Consider the following 12857-nt stretch of genomic DNA (forward strand, 5'->3'; position numbering starts at 1 on the left):
TCTCACAAATTACCACCACACCCTCACACTATACCCCCCCCCCCCTCCCATTTTTTTTTAAAACTGTTATGTTTGAAATACCGTCCAACCATCGCACCCAAACCCCCCCCCCTCCCATCGCCCCCCCCAACCCCCCCCCCCCCCCCCGATTTTTTTTTTTTTTTTTTTCGCTTTTTTGGAAGATAATGTAATAAATGTCCACAACCCCACACTATACACCCCTCTTCACTCCACTCCTCCCTCCTTTGTGATTGAAAATGAGAGTCCCTTCACCTTTAAAAAGAAAATAGATGAGCGGTCTGCACCCGCAAGGCGGTGCTCTTGTTAAACGTTCGGAACAGTTCGCAAAGGCGAACGTTCGGTTACTGAACGGTCGTTTTTTTACGAACGTTCGCGATCGGTAGCGAATGCATTCGGAAGAAGTTCGAGTACAAATCCAAAATTTTGGACGGGTATGTTGTTTCATAATGAAATTACAGTAATGCACACAGTCTTAACGCTAAATATTTAAGACCAATAGCCCTTCGGGCTAATCAGATAAAAAAATAATAGCCCGAATACATTTTCAATAGCCCGAAAAGGTTAACATAAAAGTTATGACTTTTTTGGCCAGGAACACAAAAATATCCTTTTCCAATCAGAAACAACTACTTCTAATGAGTACAACATGTATTATTCATGTTTGATAACAACAGCAAAGGCATGCTTCGCGGACATCTCCATATCTCAGTGTTTCAGATTGCATCATTGGTCACAATTTCCTCCGGACAGGTGTCCTAAATGGTCATTTTTTTCACGACATTTGTCCTTAATCATAAAAAAAAAATCTGATAGTTTTGTAAGCGCCCCGAGCCCTAACTAATGGTACATTTTTAGTCTTTCTAGTTGGAATTTCTGGTGAATACAATGCGAAATTTTATATATCATACCATTCGTATCACCGCATGTGTATTCGTCATACTATAAAAATGTTCATAAAGAACGTCGAAAATAAATTAAAGTCGACAAAAATACTGTATCCGAACACGACAGGCCGAAAAAATGTATGTGTTTTGCACATAAAATAAAATGTGCATATTGTTAGATTCCAGAAATTGAAAACCATTTACCTAGCAAATACGTAATAAATATATAATTTTGTTAGTATATTGCTTAACTATATGCAAATGCAGTGCTTTATTTTGCTAATCGATCAATTTTTTATTTGCAACTTTTCGCTGACTCGTACGATTTTCGGAAAGTAGCGAAGATTTTTTGTCAGTTATCGATCATGTCCGCGCTATCCGCTAACCAATCAAAAACTGCCAATAAAATCGTCCATCTCCGGAGTCTATGTAAGAGTGGAACACAGACGTGTTGATTGTCTTACGAATTGTACCGACATTTCCATTGATTATATCTTTAACACAAAGTGGCTGACCGTATTGATGTATTTTTTTCACTTTGTTGACAATTTTACGCTCAAATATTTAATCGACCGATCGGGCTATTTAAAATGCATTTATTATCGACCGACCGTCCCAAGAATCGACTCGGACTTCAGGCTTATAGTCTAATTCGAAGACTGAATGCACATATGTAATTGAAAACTGAAACACCATGCCAAATAAAAAAAATTCTTATCAATAACTTCTCAATTCCTTGCTGTATGTTGAACAATACAAAATATTTCTTAAATCATCTTTCATATTCGATTTGTTATCAATGAATGCCGCTCTTAAAACGTTCGCGGCGAACTTATCGTTCAAAAGGTTTCGTACGAAACAAACATTCATTGGTGAACGTTCGCTGTAACTGAACGAACTATAGCAAGCTAGTATCTGAAACTGTATAATTCGTTCACAAGCTGATACTGCGATGCGAGTACAATATGGAAGCCATCTATGATTAAATGGTTCATACATACGAACTATTTTTTTGAATATTTCAAAAAAAGAAAGTTTGAACATGTTCAATATACATGTTTTTGTACTGTTTTCCTACGTAAGGTAAACATTGTTATACCGGTTTTACCAGACCCAGATACGGCGGGAAGGACTGCGAAGGGCCACGGAAGACATACCTGCTTTGTAATATGCAGGTAGGGCAATAACTCTGTGTTTCAGGTAAGGGTATATTATGTTCACTTTCTTTCGTTCAAACGCCGCCCTACTAGGGGCGATAGATGTGTGGTGCATTTTGTGTAACGGTAAGTTAAGCTCTTTAATTCTTGTGGTACCTGATATAAATTCCTCTTAATCAACAAGAAAATAAGGAAAATACCTGTGTCTTGTTTTGTGAAACTAATGTATAACATCGTGTTCAAAAGGCATAACGGCTATATTATATTATATCATAGAAAAATTCTGTGTTGCATTGAAGAAATCCATTGCTAAAAGAGTTACACTTAACGTACCAAAATCTCGAAATCTAGTAATTTTACTTAGTTTTTAGATATTTGTCGCAATAAACTTACCTGTTGGAACATTTTTTAAAAATGACTTCATAAATTATTATAATTTGTTGCTTATTTTATTAGTATTATTATTATTTTCGAACGTTTGTAGAAATGCCCCGATTATAAAAGCCTGAACACAACGTGCGACGCGCTAGATAAAGGTATGTTACATTTCGTGTACACTGTATTCAGTCTTGGTTCCAAACAGCATCTGCTACCTTACTTGTAACTACCACTGACCACTACATCTTGACTATCGCAGCTGCTACCGTAGTAGTAACTACCACTGACCACTACATAATGACTATCGCAGCTGCTACCTTAGTAGTAACTACCACTGACCACTACATCATGAATATCGCAGCTGTTACCTTAGTAGTAACTACCACTGACCACTACATCATGACTATCGCAGCTGCTACCTTAGTAGTAACTACCACTGACCACTACATCATGACTATCGAAGCTGCTACCTTAGTAGTAACTACCACTGACCACTACATCATGACTATCGCAGTTGCTACCTTAGTAGTAACTACCACTGACCACTACATCATGACTATCGCAGCTGCTACCTTAGTAGTAACTACCACTGACCACTACATCATGAATATCGCAGCTGCTACCTTAGTAGTAACTACCACTGACCACTACATCATGACTATCGCAGCTGCTACCTTAGTAGTAACTACCACTGACCACTACATCATGACTATCGCAGCTGCTACCTTAGTAGTAACTACCACTGCATAATGACTATCGCAGCTGCTACCTTAGTAGTAACTTCCCACTGACCTCTACATTATGAATATCGCAGCTGCTACCTTAGCTGGTACTACCCCTGACAACTACATCATGAATATCGCAGCTGCTACCTTAGCTGGTAATAAACCTGACCTCTACATCACGACTATCGCAGCTGCTACCTTAGTAGTAACTACCACTTACCACTACATCATGATTATCGCAGCTGCTACCTTAGCTGGTACTACCCCTGACAACTACATCATGACTATTGCAGCTGCTACCTTAGTAGTAACTACCACTGACCACTACATCACGACTATCGCAACTGCTACCTTAGTAGTAACTACCACTTACCACTACATCATGATTATCGCAGCTGCTACCTTAGCTGGTACTACCCCGACAACTACATCATGACTATTGCAGCTGCTATCTTAGTAGTAACTACCACTGACCACTACATCATGACTATCGCAGCTGCTACCTTATTAGCTGGTTTTACCCCTGACAACTACATCATGACTATCGCAGCTGCTACCTTAGCTGGTACTACCCCTGATCTTCATCATGAATGTCGCAGCTGCCTTAGCTGGTACTACCCCTGACAACTACATCATGACTATCGCAGCTGCTACCTTAGCTGGTACTACCCCTGACAACTACATCATGATATCGCAGCTGCTACCTTAGTAGTAACTACCACTGACCACTACATCATGACTATCGCAGCTGCTACCTTAGTAGTAACTACCACTGCATCATGACTATCGCAACTGCTACCTTAGTAGTAACTACCACAGACCACTACATCATGACTATCGCAGCTGCTACCTTAGTAGTAACTACCACTGACCACTACATCATGACTATCGCAACTGCTACCTTAGTAGTAACTACCACTGACCACTACATCATGACTATCGCAGTTGCTACCTTAGTAGTAACTACCACTGACCACTACATCATGACTATCGCAGCTGCTACCTTAGTAGTTACTACCACTGCATCATGACTATCGCAGCTGCTACCTTAGTAGTAACTACCACTGACCACTACATCATGACTATCGAAACTGCTACCTTAGTAGTAACTACCACTGACCACTACATCATGAATATCGCAGCTGTTACCTTAGTAGTAACTACCACTGACCACTACATCATGACTATCGCAGCTGCTACCTTAGTAGTAACTACCACTGACCACTACATCATGACTATCGCAGCTGCTACCTTAGTAGTAACTACCACTGACCACTACATCATGACTATCGCAGTTGCTACCTTAGTAGTAACTACCACTGACCACTACATCATGACTATCGCAGCTGCTACCTTAGTAGTAACTACCACTGACCACTACATCATGAATATCGCAGCTGCTACCTTAGTAGTAACTACCACTGACCACTACATCATGACTATCGCAGCTGCTACCTTAGTAGTAACTACCACTGACCACTACATCATGACTATCGCAGCTGCTACCTTAGTAGTAACTACCACTGCATAATGACTATCGCAGCTGCTACCTTAGTAGTAACTTCCCACTGACCTCTACATTATGAATATCGCAGCTGCTACCTTAGCTGGTACTACCCCTGACAACTACATCATGAATATCGCAGCTGCTACCTTAGCTGGTAATAAACCTGACCTCTACATCACGACTATCGCAGCTGCTACCTTAGTAGTAACTACCACTTACCACTACATCATGATTATCGCAGCTGCTACCTTAGCTGGTACTACCCCTGACAACTACATCATGACTATTGCAGCTGCTACCTTAGTAGTAACTACCACTGACCACTACATCACGACTATCGCAACTGCTACCTTAGTAGTAACTACCACTTACCACTACATCATGATTATCGCAGCTGCTACCTTAGCTGGTACTACCCCGACAACTACATCATGACTATTGCAGCTGCTATCTTAGTAGTAACTACCACTGACCACTACATCATGACTATCGCAGCTGCTACCTTATTAGCTGGTTTTACCCCTGACAACTACATCATGACTATCGCAGCTGCTACCTTAGCTGGTACTACCCCTGATCTTCATCATGAATGTCGCAGCTGCCTTAGCTGGTACTACCCCTGACAACTACATCATGACTATCGCAGCTGCTACCTTAGCTGGTACTACCCCTGACAACTACATCATGATATCGCAGCTGCTACCTTAGTAGTAACTACCACTGACCACTACATCATGACTATCGCAGCTGCTACCTTAGTAGTAACTACCACTGCATCATGACTATCGCAACTGCTACCTTAGTAGTAACTACCACAGACCACTACATCATGACTATCGCAGCTGCTACCTTAGTAGTAACTACCACTGACCACTACATCATGACTATCGCAACTGCTACCTTAGTAGTAACTACCACTGACCACTACATCATGACTATCGCAGTTGCTACCTTAGTAGTAACTACCACTGACCACTACATCATGACTATCGCAGCTGCTACCTTAGTAGTTACTACCACTGCATCATGACTATCGCAGCTGCTACCTTAGTAGTAACTACCACTGACCACTACATCATGACTATCGAAACTGCTACCTTAGTAGTAACTACCACTGACAACTACATCATGACTATCGCAGCTGCTACCTTAGTAGTAACTACTACTGACCACTACATCATGACGATAATTCAAAAGCCTATTTCAAATTGGGTTTCTGCAATTTGATTAGAATTAATGTGACCTCAAATATGTTGTCAACATGCTACTACTCATGCTGTACAAGTTCGAATAATAGTCATTTGTTATTTTAACACAAGGGATTAAGAGTTGCGAATAGTCTCTATTATAATTTTTCTACAAAAATAAATGAAATCACAGACATTAATAACCTATTGTAGTACAGTTACTACTATTTGTTCTACTACCACCATCATAACCACAGCGTCCGATTGCATAAACAGTTAACCACATACCGATGGTTAAAAGTCGATAACTTGTTGGTTACTGGTCGGTAAGCGTTTGTATAAAATTTGGTAAGTTATACCGATCGGTTAAAGAGGCCTTTTCACAGATTTGTGCATGTTTTAAAGTTTGTAATTTAATGCTTTATATTGATAATTGTAAACATTAGAAATAAAAAGCTCCAGTGAAAACCCGATAATACAATTTTAAAAAGAAAAAGAAGTAACCCACCACTGACCCCAGGAGTCCTGTAGTAAAAGTATAAACCATTTAGACCACTCGACCATCCGCGCTCACGCAATGTAGAAAGTATTCAATACTTAATATAAGTAACCCTCTTACTTTCACAATAAATAACGAAAACAACAGAACTCTCCAAATAATTCAATCGTTTTGCGTTGCAACGCTTTATAATTTTCAGGTTTTTAAATCGTCAAAAGATGCATATATTGGCTATTTTAGAGCATGGTTAATGTTAAGTATTACTGTTTCCTCACAAATATCATAACTTAAACGAAACTTTGCGAATCTGAAACAAATTTTTACAATTTTGTCAATTTACCAAAACGTGAAAAGGCCCCTTTAAAACCCAATTTAAACATAACCTGCTTCTCTAGGTGGGTTAGTACAAGTAACCGGGAGGTAACTTACACAAAACGGCCGAGTCGCGCGACATTATAAAAGCAAACCATCGACGACCTTGACAATGTCGACGAGTAAACAGACAATTGCAGCGACTGACATTTTATTTCAGTTATTTTACAGGGCGATACGTTTTCCGACTTCGGACGACGAACTTAAGGAGGCACAGAACGTTTTTTTATATTCATTTTTGGGTATGCCGTGTATGATCCGATGCATCAATGGCGCCCATGTTAAAATCATTTCTCCGAGAATAGGGAACGACTAAAGTACAAACAAAAACAAAAACACGATCGAACTAGTATCTTACCTTTAACAATCCTTTAAAATCTATAAATATTCCATTTAACTCAATAATTCACGATTTTGCATTTAGGGTCTTTAATAATTATTTTAGCAAAGATGAATAAAGACCCTTATGCAACCCTATCACTATATTCAAATGAGTTTATGAACTCGATAAACTTTCGTCTTCGTCACACGCTACGTCATGTACTCTACATTACTGCTATTCAAATGTACCGGAGCAGTTTATCAAATAATAGCCGTTGGTAAACTCGATTACATTTGCAGATTTCTGCATACAAACATATGTTTAAACATACACAATGTTTTATTTGTCTATGGTAAATGCCCTTATTGTACAAGAAAATAATGTAACATATACATAAATACGAATGGAAAACATTCTATTACCTAATTTGAATTAAATCGGAAAGCAAATATTGCAGATTATTTATGAATTGTGCGATATTTGTATGGCTTTTTGTACATTATAAAATGTCAAAAGTATATGCACGGATTATAAACAATGCACATTGCAAGAAATAAGGACTATGTGATAAATTGACAATTCAAATGTCTATATACAGTACATGTAAAATAAGTCGCGTTTATAATAAAAAAGACTCGCACTTTTCTCAATTGCAATTTACAATATTGGACTACAGACAGAGTGATTTTCGGATGTAATATCAAGTTAATGATATACTCAGCGTTGTGCTTTGAATGTGTAAAAATCGTTATTTGGCGAAAGATAAGTCATGCAATATTTTTACAAATGCTGGGTCAACTTTTAAGAAATAACACGATACACAACTCGCATGACCCAGTTGACAGTGATCATGCTGTCTTTAAGACTGAAATCTTCACGGAGTAAAGGGCAACTTCCCTACAAAGTTCATGTAGTTCGATACGATAATTCAATAAAACGTATGAAAAAAACATTATTACCGTTCTTGTCGTTACATTCTGCATCAAGACTAACTGTCCAGCGCCGTTTGACACCTTTGTTTACATACATTTCAACTAACTGACATTTTAAACATACGAGTGATTTCATTGGTCCAATGCGGAGGTGTGTCTTTACAACTGGAGATTTCATTCATAAAGAATGCATGATCACTGTCAACTGGGTCATGCGTGTTGTGTATCGTGTTATTTCTTAAAAGTTGACCCAGCATTTGTAAAAATATTGCAAGACATATACATTTCCAGAAAGGAAATTCATTTCTGCGTTGAATAAGACCGAGATCGTGAAAATCGCTGCACAATTGATGAAGATATGGCTGTTCAAAGCGATGCACCCCGTTTTGGGCTGATGTTGAGTTGCATACCTTGTTATATATATATATATATTTGATAGTGAAATTTTTTTTTTTCAAAAAAGTTAATTTTTCGTTATAATATGATTATTTATCATTCAAAATGATGTTTTCAGTAATTAATATCATAGCCACACGCTACCAACCGGTGGTTTGAAGCGTTCTTTAGATTTCCCGAAAATACGCCAAGTACTGGTTCTACCCAGGGGATAGCCTCGATAGTGTTCCAATAAGCCTTCGATGAAATTGAGCTTAAATATATGGGCCGTGCTCTGTGAAAAATGGATTTAAAGCATGTTCCTAAAGTGTCAGTGCTAATCAGGGACGACATTTGGCGCCTAAACTGGATTTTTGCTAAAAAGAGACGTTTTTGGAGCAAAAAATATAACGCGGAAAGTGTCGTCCCTGATAAGCCTGTGCGGACTGTTCAGGCTAATCTGGGACGACACTTAACGCACATGCATTAAGCCCATTTTCACTGAGCACGGCTCAATTATGTTTAAAACTAAAACGACCCTCCCTGCAGGTAAATACGGATGCAACTTCACCTGCTTCTACCGGGTAAACGACCTCCAGACCTGCTTTACCCCAGACCTAACACCGTACAGGGCCTGTGTGAGGCAGCAGTGTCAGGTACACGACTCTTGTTGTCGCGCTTTGATAAAACCGGACTTAATGCAAGTGTGTAAAGTATCCTCTAAGAATAGGCTGTGCAGTCCGCACATGCTTATCAGGGACGAAACATTTCGCCCGTATGTTTATTTTTCCTTTAAAAGGAAGTCCTTTCTTAGTGAAATCCAGTATACGCGGAAAGTTTCATCCTTAATTGCGGACTGCACATGCTTATCTGGGATGACACTATACTCATATGGATTAAGCCCAGTTTTCCCAAAGCGATGTTCATCAATGACACCATAAAAGACCTGGGTGAGGCAGCAGTGCCTTGTACTTGTCTCTTTATTTTCGTGTAATCCCGCCCATAGAGTTCATTACGACAACTGTTGAGAAAGTGCATGAACTTAATTAAATGTACTCATTAGTTAATTAATATGCTTATATGTTTCACTATTGTCACATTAATGGGTATTGTCTGATCAGCTGATAAAGTCCACTTTCGTCATTTTCCGTTTAACGTCATTTTCCACTTTACGACATTTTTTAACTTAACGGCATTAACAACTTTACTACTATTGGACCAGACTCAGCCCAACGCGGTCTTCCATTTTCTTTTCTTTTTTGCACAATTTATATTTAATCAAAGTGTATTACATACTAGCATGTTACATTCAGAGTTATTCCTGTGTATGTACTTGAAGGATGTATGCATAGTACATATATATTTGTTAGCATACATTTATTTACCATTTATTGTTTCAGTCATCGCAAAAATAAACGCAAACATGAAACATGATATTCATACATGTTCACCCACATGTTCAATTTACACGCGTCTTATGCACATCTTAATGTATATTTCTGGCAATCAATAAACACAAACGAATACAAACATATATGAACTGCGTTTAGAGAAATATGGGCGTAATGCATATTCGCCAATTGTCGTCCCAGATTAGACTGTGTAATCCACACAGGCTATTCAGGGACGACACTTTAAGCCGTAACTTGGCATTTTGCTTAGAAGAGACTACCTTTTAAAGAAAAAAATCGGAAAGTGTCGTTTCTGATAAGCCTGTGAGCTGCACAGGCTAATGTGAGATGACACAATCATAAAGCTAAGTTGTCCCAGAACGCGGCACATATATTTTGTATTGCTTCAGCAATTCGGCTGTGATGGCGTAATGGGATCGGAGATCAAGTATGACGTGTGTGGGGAGTGTGGCGGGAACGCCACCACGTGCAGGAAAGAGACGTACGCATTCTTGAACCCAACCCGATACTTCCTGAATGGTGAGTCAGCTTAAATTGCGGTCAAAGACAAGTGCATTAGTTAAACCATATCGTTGAGTAAGGTGATTCCCATTCGTTCTCTATGTAGTTTATTTTAGGTGATTTTCTCGTCTATGTTGTTACCGTGAAGGATCGTTGTTCTTTCTTTCTTTCCTTCTCTATGTTCCCAGGTTACCGGGCCGTTGCGAGAATTCCTATTCACAGCACGGCCGTGCGGGTGGAACAGAATAATACTGATATGGTTCTTGGTGAGTAGAATATGGATATGGAATAAAAGGAGCGATGCAATATTCATTGAGAATTATAGCATCCACATGGGATTCGGGGTTGAGTTCATTATCAAAACGCCAATTTGGCTAAGGAGCCTTTACTTTTTTTAATTGATTAATTTGCTCAAACTACAGTGTAATTTTTAAACTGCCATATGGTAATTATTTACAAAAAAGGTATTTTAAAATACGTTGAAAACGTTGGATGGACATTTTCCTTGGTGTCATTAATTGTCATAGTAAAATTAACAGACCGTTAACTGATCGTTAGAGTATTTGACACATAATCAATCAGTATTTAGCTGTGTAAAGGTATAATATTGTTTGCAGGTATCACAGCGAACAACGAGGTGATATTCGACGGAGAAAACTGCCCCACCCAGACGCTGGTGATCATCCGCGACCTTCGGATTTTATACACCCGCCTTCCGGAGATAATAGAAATAGCAGGGCCCGTAAATGACAACTTGGTCATTCAGGCAAGTAAGGTCACGGAACAATCTATTTTGTGGCACGAAGGTTACATTCCATTCACCTGTGTGGTTTCCTCTAAAATAAGTCACATCGCCCGTAGTTTTCGTCGCATGGTTTTATCATTGTATTTAAAAAGCAAGGGATCATACAATTTAGTCTACGAATTTGACAGTTCACGATTTTTTTAGGAGTATCAAATTTGAAATTATATAATTCCTGGCGACACTTCTCTTAGTCAATAATGTGGGCCAGTTATACATCCACGATACGCCTAATTCTATTCTATTACATATCAATTACACATTTACGTGGTGTCTACCTATTAAAATAGTTTATTAATGTACATTTCATAAAAAAAAAACAATACATATAATCGTCTTCAATTTCCATAGGCACGAGTCAGGATCGGCTCTCTTTCCAATGAGACGAGCCACTTCGCGGTGGCGTGCGCCTACCACATGGGAAGACGCGATGACATCCCCCGATACACGTGGGGAGCACGCACGAGCCCCTGCTCCATCACCTGTGGCGGTGCGTATCAGTGACGTCATTGATTGCGTCATATTTGAGAAATTGTCAATATAATTATTAGATCATTAGGCTAGTGATAAAGGAGGTTCATTGACTGTCTACACTAAGAAAGTAATATTATATTAAACATGTTACATACTGTTAAAATATTCAATGTAACGATGGTTGAATATGTCTTGTATCCATCAGTGGCGTAGCCAGACCCAAATTTTAGCTGAGGCATTTTTTTTAGGTCATTATAGGGGGGTCCTGCACACCCCCCCCCTCGTTTTTTTTCATCATTTAAATTTATCTGAATACCTCCAGTTAGACACTCCGTGTATTGATATTTTATGAGTTGATTGCTTAGGAATTTATCTTATCGTCTTTCTAAAGCGTGTACCGTCTTTGCGGATATTACATGTTCGGGTAATTTGTTCCATATGTCCACAATCCGGTTACAAAACGAATATTCATAACATCCAGTCTTGATCGCCATTTAAAAAAGTTTATGCTCATGCCCCCTTGTTGATTGACTAGTGTTTTTCTCGAATAAGTTTGAAACGATTGGGTCGTATTTCATAGTAATTATGTTATATGCTTCAATGAGGTCTCCTCGTAAACTTCTATAAGCAAGAGTAGGTAATTTCAGATTCTTTAATCTCTGCTCATAAAAAGTTCTTATATATATTCACACGTTCGCCTAATTACTCCAACGATTGAATTTGCTTTATTGACTCTTTCATTTATATGTTTCTCAAATTTTAGTTGCTTATCATGACAACTCCTATATCTTTCTCTTAAGTACACTTTGCCATAGGTTTCACGTTTTTGTCTAACTTGTATTCAAAGTCACTAGTTTTATTTTTACCAATTCTCATCACTGTACATTTGTATGGGTGACAGTTTAACTTCCATTAATCTGACCATTCTTTCATTTCAAATATATCTGCTTTAAGCAATTCACAATTATTTAAATTCATTATTTGCCTAAAGATTTTAGTATCGTCTGCAAATAGAAATATTTCACTTTCATTTGATTATATAGATTAAAAAACATATCGGCCCGAGCACAGATCTTTGCGGCATACCACTCGCAACAGTCTTCAATTCCATTTACTAAGACACGTTGTTTTCGGTTGCTTTAAAAAGCCTGTATCCAGTCTATATATTTTTAACCATAATTATACATTTTCGGTTTGTGAATGAACTTTGCATGATTAACTTTATCAAATGCCTTCATGAAATCACAATAGGCCACATCTATTCCTCCCCCTTTATCTAAAATTTCAGTCCACCTACACGGAATTTATA

The 12857-nt window shown here is 38.5% G+C and overlaps 1 protein-coding gene across 4 annotated transcripts in view; it reads left to right on the forward strand.

Moving 5' to 3' along the window:
* The window catches only part of LOC127865603 (A disintegrin and metalloproteinase with thrombospondin motifs 20-like), a 40437-nt gene that overhangs the window by 14686 nt on the left and 12894 nt on the right, over nt 1–12857 (forward strand). For all 4 annotated transcript variants that reach the window (XM_052405469.1, XM_052405470.1, XM_052405468.1 and 1 more), the window contains 7 exons: nt 2017–2080; nt 2547–2598; nt 8909–9015; nt 10161–10290; nt 10461–10538; nt 10890–11038; nt 11426–11564. In XM_052405469.1, the coding sequence (XP_052261429.1) occupies nt 2017–2080; nt 2547–2598; nt 8909–9015; nt 10161–10290; nt 10461–10538; nt 10890–11038; nt 11426–11564 (719 nt within the window). The remainder of the gene's footprint in view (nt 1–2016; nt 2081–2546; nt 2599–8908; nt 9016–10160; nt 10291–10460; nt 10539–10889; nt 11039–11425; nt 11565–12857) is intronic.

Source organism: Dreissena polymorpha, chromosome 2 (assembly GCF_020536995.1).
Source record: "Dreissena polymorpha isolate Duluth1 chromosome 2, UMN_Dpol_1.0, whole genome shotgun sequence".
Classification (NCBI taxonomy): domain Eukaryota; kingdom Metazoa; phylum Mollusca; class Bivalvia; order Myida; family Dreissenidae; genus Dreissena; species Dreissena polymorpha.